Source organism: Phycodurus eques, chromosome 16 (genome assembly GCF_024500275.1).
Source record: "Phycodurus eques isolate BA_2022a chromosome 16, UOR_Pequ_1.1, whole genome shotgun sequence".
Taxonomy (NCBI): Eukaryota; Metazoa; Chordata; class Actinopteri; order Syngnathiformes; family Syngnathidae; genus Phycodurus; species Phycodurus eques.
In genome coordinates, this window is record NC_084540.1 from 762001 (window position 1) to 782613 (window position 20613).

The 20613-nt window shown below is 43.7% G+C and overlaps 1 protein-coding gene across 9 annotated transcripts in view; it reads right to left on the reverse strand.

The window, feature by feature from the left end:
- Positions 1-20613, reverse strand: part of caskin1 (CASK interacting protein 1) — an 83467-nt gene that overhangs the window by 38349 nt on the left and 24505 nt on the right. For 7 of the 9 annotated variants that reach the window (XM_061699689.1, XM_061699686.1, XM_061699683.1 and 4 more), the window contains exons 2-6: positions 9423-9474; positions 3610-3707; positions 3368-3513; positions 1080-1175; positions 816-946 (exon numbers count right to left, since the gene is read on the reverse strand). In XM_061699689.1, the coding sequence (XP_061555673.1) occupies positions 816-946; positions 1080-1175; positions 3368-3513; positions 3610-3707; positions 9423-9474 (523 nt within the window). The other 2 variants (XM_061699688.1, XM_061699690.1) reach the window with 2 other exon arrangements.

A 20613-nucleotide genomic window follows, 5' to 3' on the forward strand; every position in this document is an offset into this window, starting at 1 on the left:
ACTCACAGATGAGGGGATGTGGGTTAAATCCTGGTTACGCCCCTTCTGTGCGGAGTTTGCATGTTCTCCCTGGTCTTTGCTTGGCTTTTCTCTGGCTTCCTCTTACGTCCCAAAAACATGAATGTTAAGTTAATTGAAGACATTAAGGTGTGTCCGCATACAGAAAAATTGAAGGATGTAAAGGTAACGTTGACATTCATCTATCCATCCATCCCCGCTTATCCTGTTTCGGGGCCGCGGGGTGCGCCGGAGCCCATCCCGGCTGACTTCGGGCTAAAGGCGGACCGCGCCCTGAACTGGTCGCCAGCCAGTCGCAGGGCACGTATAGACACGGACACCCGTTCACACTGAGTGGAACTCACACTGCCCGCAGCCAAGACAGGCGAATGTACCACTACGCCGTCAGTGCCTTGCTTTGACATTCTTCACCATTAATTAACACTTTAAAAGTCAATATATGAGAAGCAACTCTGTATCGTTTTATTTGCAGGACATTATGTATGTCTAGGTGGTAAAGCTAAATGTCAAGGATTTTGATGTTGCAGCCGCTACTGTTCCACTGCTGCGCTGTCGGTAGTGGCAACGTGCATGCGAAAATCAAGTGGCAAGTGACAAATATAGTTCAACTGGCCAAAGTGACCGCACCAACTGTAAACGCTGCAATTGTTCAACTATGTCTGCTGTTAATGCTGATCCTCTTTAATCGTATTTTGGGGTGTTCGTCACTGTTTTTTAATCTCATTGAAGAGTTTCATCTTCTGAAAAAGTTCAAATAAATTCCGCAATCCCGTGTGTGTTTCTGTCTGCGTGTGTACCTGATGATGTCGATGTGTCCATTCTTGGCAGCCAAGTGTAGAGGAGATGTCCCATTGGGATCCGTGGTATCTCCTTTCTTAGGTTCCAGCAGAGCAGCACACATGTTACTTGACAGCAATAATTGGACAACCTGCGCACACACATTAACACACCAACGCATGCATGCCCACACGCGGAGGACAAGCAACAGCTATCCTGATGATTTCCCATTTTCTCCAGTAGCCGTTATTTTTACGTCGCTACTAAAAAACAAAGTTCCATACCCCGACTCTGCCGAATTCACAGGCTAGGTCCAAAGGTGTTTTGCCTGCATTATCCACAATGCACGGGTTGGACTGGTGCTGCAGCAGCATTTCAGACTGGAAACAATCCATATTTACAGTACATGAACAGTGCACAAACCAAGTTTGATAAAGGCATGCTTAGGATGACTTTTGGGTGGAATAGGGAGCTACTCTGTATTTGATTCCTGTAGTTCCTCTAGATGTAGTGGAACATCTACACTCACGACTTTGCAAAGCCCCCCCCCCCCCCCCATACATACACTATTACTTGTTTAGCTGAGTGGGCATTGAAATCATTTTGTACTTTTGTGTGTTGGTGTCCCTAAGATTGTGTGTGCTGCTTTAAAGGAGCAAGGCGTTTGGCAGGGAACCAGCCAGAATATACCTTTTAGGAATAACACCCCTGCCTTGTTGATGAACGCCTGGGCCTACTAGGCTACTGTATGTTATTGTTGGTCGTGATGGTGGAACTTGGAGAGTCAAGAATTTGTCTGGGTGGTACTTGATGCCAAAAGTGAAAAAGGTTCTCAAAAACCACTCATATTAATAATAGCAATAATCCTAATTGACGTAGTAGCAATGAAAACAGCCCCAATGGTAATCAAAATAGCAAAAAAAGGTATAAATAAATTCAATCAAATGAATGAAGGTTAAGGCCATAACATCACTTGTATGTGAATCAGAGTTTGAGTTCCCTTCCCCTCTGCTTCTTTTTCCCTTACCTCTGGACGAATGTGTGTCATGTATTTTTCACTTTTGCATGTTAATGTTTTACAGCACAAAACATATGAAGGCATAAAAGATGTAAATGACTGAACGCATGCAGCCTGCGGGAAGTCGCTGTTATTCAAGAGCAGACAGGAAGTCCTGAGGCATCTGAGGCACTTTTTTTATCCCGAGAAAAATACAAGGGTAGCCCAGTTGTTTTTATAAATGGTACCATTTTTATCATATCAATATTTAAATGTGGGCTGAGAATTAATTACATCCGGGAAAGCTAGTGTAGCTCAATAAATATCTTTTGCAAAATGGAAGTCAAATGAGGAAATTGTCTTTAGGCCTTAGAGCATTATGCGGCAAGCAAAATTGGGCAAGGCGGACGACCCGTTAGAACGTCTGCCTCACGGTTCCGAGGAGCGGGGTTCAAATCCCGGCCCCGCCTGTGTGGAGTTTGCACGTTCTCCGCGTGCCTGCGTGGCTTTTCTCCGGGCGCTCCGGTTTCCTCCCGCATCCCAAAAACATGCATGCATTGGAGACTCTTAATTGCCCGTAGGTGTGAATGCGAGTGCGAATGGTTGTTGTTTGTTTGTATGTGCCCTGCGATTGGCGGGCAACCGGTTTCAGGGCGTACCGGGCCCGCCTCCTGCCCGACGATAGCCGGGTTAGGCTCCGGCACGCCCGCGACCCGCGTGAGGAGAAGCGCCTCAGAAAATGGAGCGATGGATGGATATATCAAATTGGTTTCAAGGGATGACGTCCTTCCAGTATTGCGGTCTTATTGCATATCAATGTGTGACAAGGTCATGCCTACCGAACCGTTTTTTTTAATTCAGTAAAACAGCACTTAATAATAATTATAAAACACTCTCTCTCTATATCAGCAGGCAGAAAACAGCCACAGACACAAACATTATAACTATGGCAATTTAGAGTTTTCAGATCGGGGATGGAAGCTGGAGATCCCAGAGAAACGAACGCAACAAAGGAGCGACTACAACAGACTTGTCCTGCTTTTCAGTTGTGCACTTCATTTTTGAAGCACATGAATACAGCGAATTTGTCCTTTAAACACCTTTACACTTCAATCCTTTCAGACAGAAAGAACACAGCTTTGGCGACGTGATCAAACACATCCATGAACATACTGTACCGCGAAATACCTTGATCTGTTTCTGACAAACATACGTACATATATATATATATATATATATATATATTAGTATTATTACGGATGATAGCTTTGTTTTATTTTTGAAAATGCCAAGTAGTTTTAAGCCTTATTGATCAGTTTGACACCACCAGAACAATATACTTACTGTATGTGAAGTCAGAGGTGGTTGGAAAACTGCCTTGCGTTGTTTTCACAGTGGAGAATACTGGAACAGTGAATTTCCCTTGTGCGTTCAGACATGATACTATATCTACCTATCTACTTATCTAGCTAATTCATATCCCAAGACCTTTGTCCTTATACTGTATCAAGAATGATCCTCGTTCCTAATTTTACCACTTCGAAGAAGCATTCTTTCGGAAATGATGTCACTCACCACATCGTAATGGCCGTGCTGCGCTGACAGATGGAGAGGAATCTGTCCTTCGTCCGATTGGATATTGACAGACGAACCCGATTTCAGGAGCGTCTTCATAGGCTCGGCCTTCCCCTGCCAGGCTGCGTAGTGCAGTGGCCGCATTCCTGTCACAGGCGTGCGGCACAAAAACCAATTACAGGAAGTATTGTCACAAACAATGTTTGTTTATTTGAGTCATTGTATTGATGCGTTCATTTTACCTTTCTGGTCTCTGATGTCAACAGCTGCCTGTGACTCCAGCAACAGAGTGATAAGCTCCATATTCCCATTGAGGGCTGCGTGATGCAGAGGGGAAAATCTACACAGCACACACGCATGCAAACAACACACAAACACATCAGTGTTCAATGTGACAATCACACCTGTTCCACGTCTAATCAAGCCATCCCTCCATTTGTCTAACAGACCCAAGCACTGACTTTACCCTTTTGACCCCCAATATCAGTGGAACAAACAACACACCTACGTGCTTATACCGTTTGTACATACATGAACGCATGCACATAGGACGTGAACGCCGTAATGGCAAAGCTTAGCGGATTAAGCTGAAACACAAACATCAGAGAGAGAAAATAGAGCAAAGGGGGGCTGTTGTGTTGCGAAATGTAGAACATCATGGAAATGATCATTATTAACAATACGACCTTGCTATGTCAAAAAAAAAAAAAAAAAACAAAGACAAAAAATGACTAATGACTATAATTGAAACCCAGTGTAAAGTCACCAGGTATTTACATGGTTACTCTTTCATCCAGAAATGTTTGTCAACCATTTAATTCTGTCTTAAGCTGACTTGTAGTTTCATTTTCTACACTTGGTAGGAAATAAAAGCACACAACAATTATAACTGACATCTTTATGGTATTTATCCTTTATGTCAATATTCCGAACAGCGATAATGCCATCCAAACACATCCTCAATTTTGATGATAACGAAGCTTGAAACCAGAAGAACTAACACCATCGTGCTCTTGTGTTTGGGACTGGTTTCTTTAATGTTGTCTGCAGACGTCATAGGAAGCATTGCTGTCAAATGAAAGCACCAGTAGCACCACTGAACGACCAACTCAACTCCACTGCACAGCTATCGGTTGATTTTTTGGACATGCGTGAGTTCGGCCATTAACTAATGAAAATCCTTTTCAGATGAAATATGAAAGTTTGAAGACTAAATTACAGTCTCAAGGATGAAACAGTGATGAAAAATAAATACCAAGCTTTAAAAATGTCATTAAACCGAACAAAGGGATTTAGGTCATTAGAAATGCTGCTAATTTCAACCTTACATTAGCTGGTGGTCTAAAACGTTCGTTCAGCACTGTACAGACGGTACATGGACTTGGCTCCCCGCTAAAAGGAAATCTCGTGTAGGATGTTGCTGTTTCGAATTGAGATTGAATTCAATTTTAAAGGCCCCAATTTCCCAATTTTCCCAATTGTAAGACCTCAAGCGCATTCACCTTTCGAGGTCCCAATCGAGAACCGAAGTAACACAACGGCTCTGATGAGCCCGTTATTAGATGAGGATTTCCACGTCCGTTGTTGACATGCGGGGGATTGTTCAGTTGGTGCTAATTGTGTCGTGCGCGGGGATGCTCTCCATTTGGCTGTGAGAATTCCAATAAATATCAAAGCGGAGCATCGGCATCCTTTGACCTTCCGCTCGTCCGCTGCAGGTGTCACGGCCCGCAGAACGGTGCGTGAAAAGCACGTGTCTTAACCGAATCCTATGCTCAGTTTCCCCTCCGGGGTTAAGCAGGGCTACATAACACAATGCTTTACTAGGCTGAACAACACGCTGCGTGTGCGTCAGTGCTCGTGTGTATGGGGGAGGGGGACGGCAGCTCTGCCCTTTGCCAAGCAGTCAAATGTGCCGTGCAATATTTATACCCCTCTTTCTTTCTTTCTTTCTTTCTATCCACCTCCGTCCACCGTTCTCTCTCGCTAACTTGTCTCCTTGTGAGTCTTCGCCTTGAGCTATTTCCCTCCACCGTTTCTCACTCTCATTCTGATCACTCTTTCCAGCAAATCTATTATTGTCGGTTATTCAATTGGTGGCAGTCTTTTGATTCTATAATTCACCGACTGTTCTTCTGTTATTCAAGCGTCAATATTTGAGAGGTTCTGGAGAAATATCACTGTTCTTACTCGTTATGTGTCACTAATGTTAAGGCTCCAATGACTCGATGTTCCCGTTTGCCTGAAAGGGTTTTGGCCATTTTTTTGCTACGTAATCAATTCTTGCTACGTTTTCTCGCGTTGAGGTGCTTGCACCTCGTTTTACTACAGCGGACGAGGTTTCTCATCCCCACCTTGACTGTCGCGGCAAATGATTTTTACAGTTTAAACATCTTGCCGGGCGCCCACGGCAATCGCAGCCTTTCACCTTTCCCCGTCCCCGCCCGCAAACATCGTCTCGCGACCAGCCTGTTTTGTCCGCAGCATAAACATTTTGTCAGTGGGTTGGATGTAACAACTCAACAGTCCAGTCAGAATGATTTCTTTTGCCTTTGGCTTATTCTGAGTCTTTAAATGTTACACTTGAGTTCATTTGCAAAACAGTCACCGTCTAATCCACTTAACTGAACAAGAAAACACAGCAGTTACAAATAAATACACATTGGAATACAGCCCAATCGATTTAAAACCTTTAATCAGCAACTCACAAATCAGAAAATCAAAATCAAAAACAATGTTTGCTTGCCCATAGGCGCACACGTCACGTGCCTTCCTCAGCGTCTGTTAAGATTTATACATTTAATACAATTGAAGTGTACCCAAAGGTTCCATCCTAGTGTTGTTGTCAAGCTACATCAAGCTGTTGATCATCACTTTTTTATGCTGTCTCCAGCAAATTCATGTTAACCTCCCACCATAAAACCTTATTACTCTCACACAAAGTGGAAAGTAAATTGAGGTCAGGGCTTGAGCTCCGTGGGAGCCAATGGGAGCCAAGCACCTGCAACCAAAATGGATGACCACAACATCAACACAAAGCTTTGTAGGAGGATTTTGAAGCAACCTTAGCAGGCAGAGATGCAAGGAATTAGCCGCTGAGTTTCCGATGTCTTTTAAGACCTTTTTGCTTCTCTCACCAGCTGTCTTTATTTGACTGCCTCTCTTCCTCGCTCAGCGTATTTATGTCTTTCTGTTTATCTTTTCAAGGAGAAGACAATAGATTTTATGCTGCCCATGCACACATAAAAAGGTTTGCAAACTTTGCCGACAGCTATTTTCTGACGACGTGACAAAACGAAACAGAAAGTTTTTCTGTTTATTTCAAGTATAACTTTGGAGCGAGGTGAAATTGCTAAAACAGCGCCGGTACTTTCAAAACCCCCCAAAAACATGATCTGGAAAACACAATCAAAATTTGATCTGCTGGTTGGCAATGGGCAAAAACACGGAAGCCAGGTGGTTAGCAGGTCTGTCTCGCAGCCAAGAGGTTGTGGGTTGCAGGCGTGGCTTTTCTACAGGTACATTGACTTCCTCTCCCATTCCAAACACATGCATGTTCAGTGAATTGGAGACTCTAAATTGTCCAGAAGCACGAACGGTTGTCTGTCTTGATGTGCCCTGCAAATTGGTTGAACACCATTCCGGGTTGCGCCGTCAACTCCCACATATTTGCGGTTCGGCATTCACGAGTTCACATATTGGCAGATTTCTGCGGGGGAACCTGGCGTTGCCTCACGGTTTTTTGCTGAAAAACTCGCCTCTTCCCAGTTTTTCTACTTAGGCCATTGCTTTGACACCATCTTGTGGCATCTTGGCGCCAAGGAACTACCTGTATGTGGAAGTGAATTGAGAGCTGTATTTAAAGGAGCGTTCTGCCGCCATTTTGAAGTTCAGCTTCTTTTAATATCCCTTAGGGTTAGGTAATTAGAAAACACGGCTGATCTTTTGGAAGAAGTGTCGCAAAAAACGAAAACACTGGAAAACGGATGCGCGTCTCATGTACAAGGAATGTACGGAGTAGGAACCTTTGAATATGATTTTTACTGGCATATTTTTCACAACACCGGAGGTCCTCAGGGGTGTTTGATTTTAGGAGTTGTGTTGTATCGTCGTATTAGCAGTAGTTTTCCATTGATCTGCAAAATCTACACTGTGGTGGCATGTCAATGCAAAAACTTAGGTCATTCGTATTCGTGAGCCTTTTTGCCATTTTGTGATTGGACAATGTAACAGTACATTGCATACTGTTACATATCACAAATGAGCTGGATGAGGATGGCGGACTCGGGATGTTTGCGAACCTTCAGAACACAGCACGTTACGAGTCTTCAGCAACTGCCAGGAAGACAAAACGAGTCCTGCATTAATGAGCTTGTGCTGACTCATTAGCCATGAGTGATAGTTTGAAAATGATCCTAAATGCTTTACTAACATCAATGTATTAATGATTTATTTGCAAAGCAAACAAATACTAAGACTAAGTTAGCAGTAAGGGCTGTTTCATACATAATAAGAGCATTAGGATTCAACAAATGGGTACATTTCCATCCGTTTTCTGAACGGCTTACCTTTAGGGCTGCAGGTGAGCCGGAGCCTATCCGAGTTGAACGCCAGCCGTGACCGGTTGCCAGCCAATCGCAGGGCACACGGAACAAATAACCATTCGCACTCACATTCCCAACTACGGGCAGTTTAGTCTTGTTTTTGGAACGCGTGAGGAAGCCGGAGTACCCGGAGAAAAGCCACCCAAGACCGGGGAGAACACGCGAGCACACAGGAAGGCCGGAGCTCGGATTCGAACCCAGAACCTTCGAACTGTGAGGCAGATGTGCTCAATGAAAAGGAAACGTACTCATATAATTGCACTATTCAGCTTTTTTTAAGGGTAGCAAAGCGCCTACTCATAACAATCTTTTGTGGTTTAGTTTTGATCTTGCTCCCCTCTTTACAACAAAGGTCCACAGATGAACATATGCTGCCAAAATCTAAATAAAGAGAAGAAAGAATGAAAGGCAAAAAAGGACCCCCAGAGCACCTTTTCCCTCACCATAGATTCTCCAAACTGCCAGAAGGATCTGCAAAATGCTCCCAGGGTTAATTCATCCCAATCGTAAAAAATAAGAGATTATTTCTAGCAGTTGAGACTGATTGAAACTTCATTGTCTCATATTCGACAATTATCAGCTACACTGTATTTTTTAAAAAACGGGCTTGATTCACATGAAATAAAATTGCTCATTAACCGCCAACAAGTGTTTTTTTCTTTCTGATTTTTGGCCCGTTTTTTATTTTGTTAAGATTTCTCGGCGGGTGCTTTGATAATTTATTGTTTCTCAGCGAGTAATGCATTTATCTTCACAACCAAATCAAAGCATGGAAGAGAAGAACTGACCTGCAAAAGACAATTAGGAAATTGGAAAGAGCTGTCCACGCTAACTTTCGCAGCTCTGGCAGTAAGTTGATGCGCTTGTGTACGACATCTTGTTATCGTCAACACGCTTAAAATCCTTTTTAATGGCGTTTTGTAACGACCGGAAAAGAACTACCGCAATGAAATCAGAATGTTTTCTTTTCATGGCAGTCAGAAACCCCAGATTGTGAGGCACTGTCATTATGTTCTATTGAATAAGTGTACTCCGTCAATAAAATTGCAAAGAAACGTCCAAATGACTGCTATGCTTCCATCATCATAAAGCGACAAGCTGCTCACATGCAACCTCTCGAATGCAAAGATATGGACAGATGTACTATATGCAACCACTAAAATCATAATGGCAGAGCATTAGTCCTTACGTTCGCACACAAATAGTACGTCAACATGCTAGTTTGAACTTGAGCTGAGTGGGATTTGGGCTTATCCTGCAGCCTTTCCGACGAGAGAGGCAAAACTAATAGGACACGAAAGCTTTTACATGAATGTAACCGGAGGAAATATTGGGAGGGGGCTCTCGAGGGAAGTGATGTCAGGATGACTCCCGACAAGCAAAAGTGGCAGAGTAGAGTGAGGATGAGGGAGGAAAGCACACATATGGGGGAGGAAAATGATGGGCCTCACCCATCTGTATCCTGGAAGTTGACATTCACTTTCTTTGCAGATCCCAGCAACTCTGGAAAACATCAGGAAAATCCAAAATTACTCTTTGCGGCATTGAATGCATATTCATTGTTGGTGGGTGTCTTTCCTGATGTTTATTGTACAAAAGGTATAAGTTAAAGAGTCAAAACAGCTTATTATTTGTCACTTTTATTGTTGTTTCTCATCAGGGTTCGTCATTAGGAAGCGAAAGGTCACTTGCACATCTCCAGAGATCAGAGCAGGGGGCAGTCTATAATAATAATCATCATCAACATAATAATAATAATAATCATCATCATATGATTATATTTATTTAGCTATTTATTCAACACATTTTAAAAGTCTGGTTTCTTGTCAGAAAAGCACAGATTTAGAGTTTTTGCAGGGCATGTCCATTTTTAACCTCACAAACAATAAACAAGTATGAACATTCACGGAGACATTTCATATGGTATCAGATCAAATGGGCAAAAACTCCTTTGCGATAGCTCCCAGTGCCTAATGAGCTTATTAGCTACGCAATACGCACCATATCGAGCCCCTGCCGAGTCAGTGCCGACACATAGCGTAGAGCAATTCAAGAGAGGGCATTGACCGCATGGCATTGCCATGTGGTCAACTGTCATTTTATAGATTGTGTCAGGGTTGTAAATCAAGCGTTGTCTGGCGATTAGCGTTAACGCAGCTGGAAATATGCGTAGCTGTTCTCGCCACAGATATGAAGACGATACGCCAGCGTGCTGGAGCAGCGTTGCTACACCAGGTTGGGAAGGTCGATGTCACCTTCAAAGGCAATGCATGGACATTGAAACGAAGTCAGAACTTGTTCATTTGTCAACCCAAGGTTTCTTCGCAAAATAGATGATTTCTTTTTTTCAAATTAATTTGAGGACAAATTCATTAGGTGCGCCGGCCTCACCACCGGTGCGGACAAAGTCGGCACAAGGCAAGTTGTCATTGGTCATGAGTCATCTGAGATCGAAGACTGATGAGGCAAGATTTTTCCGTCAAAACCACCAGACTAATGAACAACACTTTCAGGAACAGAAACAACATGAAGCATCAGTACACGCTGCACACAAAGCTGCACAAAGAGAAAAAACAACCGTGTCCTTATCACCCCCACACACGCACACCTAAGTGGCATGGGCGGTGATCTAAAAATGGAGCAATTTGTTTTTTCAAACCTCTTTAAAACCCAACTCATTTGAAATAATAATGCTCTTAGTAGGCAGATGGTGTTGCAATCTTACTATTAACAAATCTGCATATCCCTTTTATCTTGTAGACTCTATAGATTATTCTCATGCGTGCACACACACACACACACACACACACACAAACACTGCAGGGTGCAGGAAGTCGTCGCCGCTCCCAGCACCACTGGAAGAGGAACGTAGATTTCCTAACTGGCTATTTCTGGATGCTTAATGCAGATATTCACACACACTCGGAGCAAAAGCACTTCAAAGTCAGTAAATCTTCGTTGGCTTAGTATACCTGACAACGTGCCTGCAAGTGAGCTGTTCTGAATTTTTCCGGATTGTGACATAACACTGAAGCTCTTATGTAAAACCATCCCCACACAGAGTTTCTCCACCGACGACTTGACATCTAGGCTGGGAAAAGATCCGCCATTTTCAAGCACAGTCAGACTGCAGGAAAGCTCGATCATGTCAAAGCCGTTAGCGAAAGGCGTGAGTTACCGATAACCAGCGCATACTCAAATGTTCAGTGACGTTATCGACGTGGGAGCAGGGAGTGTTTGTTTCTACTGCCCACTAATTGACAGGTGTAATTCGGCGGTTCGATGACGAAGTGCTGCCTCCGCGAGTGAAAATATGTCTTTTGGAGTGCTCTCTTTTCTCCTCAGACTCTAGGCTGATCGAAAAAGTAGCCGCTCGCTGAGTCACGACGATCATCACGGTAACGAAAGCCCATTGCGTCCGTGGAATCGGGCGGGGACTCTGGCTCAAGGGCGTCGATCGGAACCGCCCTCCCAAAACTGAGTCATTTCAACCAGCCTGTCACAAGTGCATGTTAGGTATATTGTACTTCTTTATCCTTTGTGTATTTTGACAGAAGAATGCCAGAGAACTTTCACTAAAACCCGGACGGTGTTTCATATCAATTGATGATCACATTATATCATCAAATATATCACGCAATATGTCTTCTGAAGTGTTAAAGTTGTAGTTACTGCGAATTGAATTTGCACACTGCAGATGAGACTTTTTCAAAGAAGACAAAGGTCTCTATTTGTACATTAAGGACACTCAAAATAACAATTGTACAAATCCGGTAGTGAATGAAAAGGTAGGAGAGGTTCGTTTTGGTTTCCAGAAAAAGGGACAATTTGAAAATGCATTCCCAGCAAAACTATGACACTTGAAGGCAACAGTCTTAGAAACTGAGCCTATCAATTAAAACTGCTAAACCGCTTGGGATTTAGAAAATACTGATGTGAAAAGAAATTTCATGTATTTTATTTCAATCATTTTAGCTTGGCAAAAAAAGAAATGTAAAATGATGTCTGAGAGTATGATAATATATATTGTAAATAAAGTGCCTGTTAAAACCTTCAATTACATGAGTTGATGATGAAAACAAGCAGTAAGTTGGGAAGAAATGGCAGAGGTCAGCAGGGATGTTGCAATGACAGCAGTTTCATCAGAACTGGATGAAGATCAGTTCATTAGGAGATCAAACTGGCTGCTTGGCAAGCAAGCGCGATGTGTTGCATTCTTCTGCGTGTTCGTCTGATTGGCAAGCGGAACGTTTGCCCAGGCGCCTTCCTCGTGATTGCGAAAGGGTCTCTTTTCCCAAGTCTGACTTTACGAATACGTTTTCAAAAGTACACACAGTAGAAATAGAAATGTTCACTGTTACTTTGCATGTTAAAAGTACAAATAGAAACAAACTGAATGCTGAAAAACGTATGAATCCTTCTGCTGTTTCTTAGCTCTGTAAAGTTTGCGAGTGTTTTTATACATGACACAGAAGGCATAAGGCAACGCAATTTAAGATAGCGCTACTTTTGTTCTTTCCAATGTTCTCACTGGGCACACACCCGTTGCAATAATTTACCACGCACTCTCTCTTTTCAGAGCTCCACCGTTACTTCATCCTTTCTCTCCAGGTTTCGGCTCTTGTCCTCTCGCTCGCTGGCAGCGGCAATGGAAAATAGCGCGCCGCACTCCGGAAAGCCGAGTCGACCTGTTGCGTTGGGCCTGACGAGTCTGCCCCCGAGTCCTCTCCTCTGACTATTCACTCATCTCCGGCGCCTTCATTTTCCACTTTTTTTTTTTGTACTCACATCACGTCTGCAAAGTGGAAAGTTGATATCCTTCATTTTTCCTCCCTTTCTTTTTGTCTGACTCAGTTGTTGCTGCCATCACAATACCTGGATGGAAGCATTGTTGAAGAGTCAATGATGTTGTCTCTGCTGAGCGTGAAAAGACGAGTATGCGAGGTACACTTTCGCTGTAATAGCTACCGTTTCCAACTTTTTAAACTAACAACGCCCATGAACAGTTGTTTTTCAAATCAATTTGGATGTATTGTCCCTTTTGCTGTTTGAGTCACAATGGAACCTCTTCCACCGCCCCAGAATGCAAATGGTCCTGTTTGACAAATGTCATTCTCCATCGACCACAAAGTAGCCTGCTATTAACATACATATACATACAAAATATTGCTGGTTGAGTTAAATTGGAAGTGGCCCAGAATACCAATGTTAGAGTCCCGTCATCCTACATAATTCTCAACGTACTACGTGTTATGAGGCGTATTGCTAAGTTGTGCTTGTTGTTTATGTTGAGTTATGTTTAGTGACAAGATGTTGGACCAGAGGTTAACCGGATGTAAAAAGGAGCAAAATCCCTCTCTGTTGGCCCGCCAATGAACGGCAACAACAAGTGGCCTTCACACCGCCTTCCTGTAAGCGGAGCCCGTGCAAGCTATTTCAGAAACTGGAACTCATCACAATGTGGTTGAACAAACAGTTCAACATGAATGATAAAAAAAATAAAAAATGCTCTTTGTGTGAATGAAAGAAAAGTGAAAGTGCAACTGAAATGAAATATTGGTATTCGTGATACTTGGCCTTTAATTTTAGTTATCTATCTGTGGAGTTTGAGATGTTGGTTTTCACTGGGCGGGGGGGGACGGGGGGGGACGCACTGTGACGTACAGTAACGAAGAGAGAATAAAAAGCCTCACCGACAAAGTACAAGACAGACAAACGGAAAAAGTGTTTCGTAACCAGTCGTGGGACTGAGGTCCATTTGTGTGCTTGCACGCTAGCTACTGTGTGTCGTGTTATGCTTGTTTTTCCATGCACTACGCTGCTTCCGTGTCTGCCCTCATAAAAGCACCCGACTGCCCCACATGACTCACGTCATCAAGTAAGGGCGGCGCCTGCGTACGGGACACACCGCATCAGGGCAGAGTCGGAGAGAGCGAGCGCTCTGCCAATATCGTCCTGTTCCGAGCCTGATATACGCGCGCTGCAACAAACCACACGCCGGTGCATTTCATGAATACGCGCACCCCGACACTGACAGGCAGCTTCATATCCCAAGCAAACATCATAACACACGTCACAGTCATTTGTCAACAAGTACTTCCCATATAATTCAGTCTCAAATGAATCAGCTTGAATCATTCCTTTGATTGGACAACTGCAAAAATCTAACGAGATCAAGTTTTAAGGAAAAGCTTTATGATAAGAAATGTTCCGTTTTGAATGACACATTTAGAAAGGTATTCATGTAACAATGTGTTTATTCTTGTGGATGTTGTTTGCAGTGGTGTGGTGTATCATCCTCTGGTGTAAAACAAAAGCAAACAAAATAACCAAAACATTCGAATAAGCTCTCAGTATCACACAATGCTTTTTAATACCACTTCACAGTATAACCACAGTAATATTGTTCATACTTCTCCAGCAGTGGCCCGCGACACACTTTCTGGTGTGGAAGAACATCACGAGCAGAGCAAACGCAGTGACACACCTGCAATGACATTTAGATGTACATCGTCAATATTCATTCCTTCATTCATTCGTCTTCCGTTGCGCTTCTCCTCACGCGGGGGCGGCCCATCCCGGCTGTCTTCGGGCGAGAGGCGGCGTGCACCCTGAGCTGGTCGCCGGCCAGTCGATAATGGTGCGATAATCTCCCATAACATACACATTGAAGCGAGCGTGCATCTAGGACAATATGTCAACGCGGGGTTTCACTATATCATGATGCGCAAATGAGCCCACTACTGCCCGTTTTGCAACAGAAGTGATGAAAATCGAATCCAAACGGTGTGATCGGTGAAATGTGCAACAACAGGACAGAGACTCCGTGTCCCGCCAAGTAGCAAGACCAGCCAGATATGGGATAGAGGAGGGATTTAGGGATCCGTTTCAAGAGAAACCAGGTCAAGCTACCGAGCGGGAGAAAAAAGATATTTACGGCACTTGACTTGACGCCGCGGTTCGTGTTCACAAGAAGACATGTTTACAATCCAGCATTGTTTCTATGCTATTGTTAGCACAAATGTATGCTAACATGCCTATGTTTGCTACATGCAACTTTTTCATACTTTCATTGTCATCCTGCTCAACTGCAATAACAAGTGCCCAAAGATTCGGAATGCACGGTGGCCTCGCGGTTAGCGCAGTTGTGAGATTCGGGGCTCCGATGTTCCGTTCGTGTTCTGCTTGCGTAGGTTTACTCCGGGTACTCCAGCTTCCTCGCCCAGTCTCAACGAAATCCATGTCAGATTAACTGAAGATTCGAACTTCCAATTCTAGCGAGTGTCCGCCCTCTTGTGCAGTCAGCTGGGCCAAGCGCCAGCTCACATGCCACCCTAATGAGGACGAGGGATATAGAAAATGGGTACTTGTGTGTCGATCTTCCCAATTATCAATTATCTCTGCGGTAGATGCAGGAAGTCTAACATATGGAGCGTCATTGTTTTCCAGTTTAAGGCTAACTTTGTGGGACTATATTGTCATATCGTTTACAGCCACAGTTGGTATAGTTTTGCCGCAAGCCAACAAAATAACCAAACACTGCTGCTCCTGGGGGACAGAACACCACGCATTGTTTTAAGACACCTTTATCAACAGGGCTCTCTGATTGGTTAAGGTGGTGGAAAATAAATGTAGGCTTGATATAGGCCGAAAGTGAATAAAACAAGTCTGTCTCAAGAAGTGCTAGTACCGATTACTAACAACACACCACATCATCCTCAGACTGGACTTTGAATTTGAAATGTATTACGAAACAATTGACTGCAGGCCGATGGATGTATTGTTTGCAGCTTACCCTTGTCATGTCTTCAAACCAGTCAGAGGCATAGCTGCCAGACAGAGCTGTCCAGTATATGACCAAGCAGCTTCCTTTGAGCTCTACGTCATTTCCTGTACGGGACATAACCCATCTGCTTTCGTGGCTCTGCATTACATCACTTCCGCGACGCTACCCGCGTGGTCGACCGTGTCGGGGTTCAAACCCACGCTGCGCCGTTTCGTGTATAACGCGGCAGCCGGCGGCGAGCGCTTTTAAGGATTGGGGACTTGGGTTTCCTCACGTACGTCCCCACCGCCAGGCTCGCTCCCATTACACACACATCTGAGGTGATAGTGCATAGATTTCCTCAGGACTAAATCACGACATTCAAATAAGTATGCGCTCACTGACAACACATTGAAAAGCCTTCAGATTCATGTTGTTGTCTTTTTTCATTTGCTGTTGTGTTTTGCACTTCAGGGCCACCATAAGTTTGCGTTCAACGAAACAAGCCCAAATCACACAAGGTTGTTGTTAAACATGTCTAAAATCTACATTGAAAAGCGAAGAGTCCGTGCTAATTGTCCCAGGCGATCACTGATTCATTGATTAAAAAAATTGTGCCACGAGACCAGATGGTGTGTTAACCTTCTCCCACTGGGCGGCTGATGTAATGTCTGTTCTATCGCTTTTACTCTTGTAGCGGTTCACTCATTTGACTTCCACCCAGGCACCGTGGGTTCACTTCATACTCGATGCGAGTGTGAAAGGTCGTTTGTCTTTATGTGCCCTGCGATTGATTGCCGACCAGTCCAGGGTGTAGCCTGCCTTTTGCCAGAAGTCACCTGACATTCGCTGGACGGACGGACGGACGGACGGACGCATGGGCGGACGGGCTGCTGGATGGATGGATGGAGGGATGCTTCGACCATCACTGAGGAAGAGCTGAGCTACGTGCAGGCAGACCTTCATGCCGTGACGCCGCTCCTCTTGGAAGCACTATTGTGAGCTGTACGAAACTACCATGAAAACAGGAGAACATAACGTTCGGCGGGTGATTCTCCCTTACCGTGAAAAATAATACATATCAAAAGGAAACAATTAATAGTTCATTTTCCCGCAAGATAATATGATTTTTTTGCTGGATACGTACCAATTTATTGTTGTTGAATTGTATTGTATATACTCAATATATATTTAAAACCAAGTTAGCTGTGTACAGTATATGTATCTACAGGAGTACACACGTAAATGCGAAAGAGCAGTGTGCATGTATGCGCCATCCGTCCGTCCATCCATTCTCTAAACCGCGGGTCACAGGTGACCTGCATTCAGCCAATCCCAGCTGACTTCGGGTGAGAGGCAGGGTACACCCTTGACTGGTCACCTGTTAATTGTAGTACTAACCACTAAACATGCATAATTTGCTACCTGCCGCAGCGGAACTCGAGGAAAATACAGATTTCATGATGTTGCAGCTGGACTCGGCTCTCATCCCGACGCAAACACACGCACACAACTGCAGAGCCTAGGATCGCATAGACGGGGGTTGCTAGGCAACAAGCATCCTCTGTACCCCTACACATGCAAGTAGGCTTGCACTCAAACTGCAAAGATTCACAATCATTCACCCACACGCACACGCACGTACACTAACGCTGCCGTGAAGGGAGTGACGATAGTGTGAGCGTGTTGGCATTTTGATTTCCGGAAGATGAGCCTAACACATAATCCGCAGCTGTTGAATTGACTGTGAACCTAACTCATTAATTAAAACACTGGTTATCTTTTGATCACTTCCACTCATATGGGTTGGTGGTTGTAAATGTACTACTACTTGTGTGCAATTAAAAGACTTGCTAGTGTCTCTTTGTAAATCAGAGCATAGCACAGCAAACACCGCTGCTTATAATGCAGGGCAATTCAAGCAAAACACAAAACCACTTTATCAGCCTTTATGTTACAAATATGACTGGAAGGTAAGTTTTTTTCATTCCAGAATAATACAATCAGCAAGAGCTAAGGGGGCAAAGGTTATTGACAGACTCGCATACTGATGTGACCTGTAAACGAGTGAATTCTATTTGATAACACGTATGTTACGTTCGTGGTTGTGTTCCCGTGTGTGCAGTTGCTGGGGGTGCGCATTGGTGGGCAGCGCACCGGAAGGAAGGAGATCCTGCATGATTACTGTAGCTAGCGCACAAGTATTTGCACTTTTTGGGGCAAATTAATAAATGAATATTTTGGGGGGGGGGGATCTACGATAAACTATCATCTAAGATTATTTCCAATGGCTCAGAAATTGCATATACTGTATGTACATGATGTGAAATGTTGTTGACAAATGTTAACGCTAAAAAAAGAAATTGACAACAACAACTCATGAATAAAACAATCATAATAATAATGGTAGGAAATGGTAAGTTAGAAACATATACATTTTGCAAAGGTCATTTTGACGACCGACCAACTCATTCCCAATTATTACACCCCAAAATATAAGTCTGCCACCTTCTTGCTGGCAACACAGCTCAATTGAGGCACGGTGGCTATCCATCAACCATCCTGCATGTCTTTTTTGAGTTGCAGGCATCAAAATAAAAAAAAGGTTTTGAGATGCAGGTCTGACTCCTTATGCCAGTCATTTACCGTGATTTCCCGTGCATAGTGCCGAATTTTAACTGAGGATCCCTGCACTTAGAGCATCCGAAGTAGCACGGCATTCATTGGAGAAGAACAGTTTAATACAATGCGTTTGCCTGACAGAAGCTTTCCTTAATACACCTTCATCTGATCGAATTGCTCTGAGTCAAACGCAGGTTCGCTTAGGTTTTCTTGAAATGTCTAGTTTTCATTCCTCTGGACTATTTCATGCTTTTCATCTGTAGAAAGATCCTTTTTTTTTTTTTGCATGAAAACTGTGACTTGCTTAAAAATGCGGAACAACCACTGAAGTAATTTCCCTGAATTTAGTCTCAGCTGAGAAACGAATGATCAAAGCATATATCAGTCATCGAAACTTATCTGAGAAGCAATGTGCAAAAACTTCCACAGAAAGGCTACACAATGTTTATTGAACTTAAGTCCTGCATTCATCATAATTGTGAGCAACATGTAAATGGCTATGCAGTGCTGAATAGAACATCATGAACCTGTGTACACACACTGTTAAAGCACACGTCTTTATAGCTCCGCGTGTGCCAGTGGAAGTCAGCGTTGCAGTCAGCTCAATTCATGTACTATAAATACGCACATCGTCACCTCTTTAATGCTCTCCGCGCAGAACTACGCACACTGCTGCTCACTCTCTCACATGAGTGGAAGCCTGACACATCTGCTTGTAAACCTCCAACAAGAGCGGAGGAGGGAACGTGTGTGACGTCAGACTCCCACACGAAGCCCAACTTCTCAGTCTGATTCCATCACCGGAAAAATCTCTCGTTTCCCTCCTCCTCCGTGCATCCTTCCACACTTGCTCTCGTCCTCACCATCCTTTCATGTTTCTGTCTTCTTGCTTCCTTGACTTTTTATTCCGTACATGCTCACAAAGTCATATATTTTCAGACATCCTGCTTTACCTCTTCCATGTGCAAAGCAGATGTGAGATGGCTATCGGCTTGCTTGCGTACGGCCCTTGCTACGTAACCACTTTCTATGAAACATTTTGGAGAAGTGTCCACAAAAAGAGTCAGGAACGGGGCACACCAACAGCGTTGCGCCCCCGAGTTGAGCTTAGAGGTCGGATACCTCGCTACGAGACGAGTACTCGGAATGCCTCTCTACTTAGCATCACAGTTCACGGAGTAGAAATGGGGAAAAAAAAAAAAAAAACTCTTTTTCTTGAGATGTGAGCACGGCAAAGCAGACAAGACAGGATGGCCACTCTGATTAGTTTGGATCATGGATAATCATATTTGCTCAGCTGCAGACACACAAACACGCACGCACGCACTCCCATAAATGTGGCAGGTAAACAGGAAGTTGGCTGATTAAATTAGAGAGCAGAGACGGGAGCATCTCATGGGCAAAGAGGGAGTGCAGAGGCGGAAGGTGGGACAGGAAGAGCTCGTGCAAAGCGATCAATGTGCTGTAATACACAACAAAATTCTTGTTGAACAAAATGATGTGTTCGGCACCAATGTGCGGCTCATGCACTCTGACCACTTGACATATGGATGTTGTCGTCGGCATCCATTCGTGTCATTCGCGGGTTCAGATAATCGGGAATCTATCGCTCCACAATTTAACCACACGTTGCAATACACAACCTTAAATGAGAGAAAAAGAGTGTCGTTGCTTTTCATTTATTGATGTTAATTTGTCTTCCTGTTGCAGTCGTCTTCTTGTATTTACGGTACATGTCACTTTCTTCACAAGTTGGGTAATGTTAAAGTATTCCTCGACATTTTCTGTTCAGAGGCTTGATGTATTGCAGTTACAATGGAGTTTTCAGACAAAGCATGCTTAGGCTTGCACTGTAATAGCAGAGTTGATATGGTGGTTTTATATATTAGCTGATCAAAGGCGAGTTGATGATATGTTTGACGATTTATCGATTTGACATTTCATTTTAGCAGAGGTTAACGACTATTGTGTTCACATCATTAACGTTAGGCTTGAATCACGTTCCGACGCACACGCAGCTTTTGGGAAGAAAACGACTCTGCACTCCATTGCCCCTGCTGGTTCTGCGAAAACCATACATGGTAGCGCCGATACTGCCAAGAACTAAATTTTAGTTCAAATGTTGTTGGGTTTTTTTTGTATGTATTGATTAGCATTGCCTATAAGAGCCTGCACTGAGAGCATTACAACTGCAACAATTAGAATTAGAATCACAATTATGCAAGAACTGTATTTCAGTGGGCCAACACCATTTG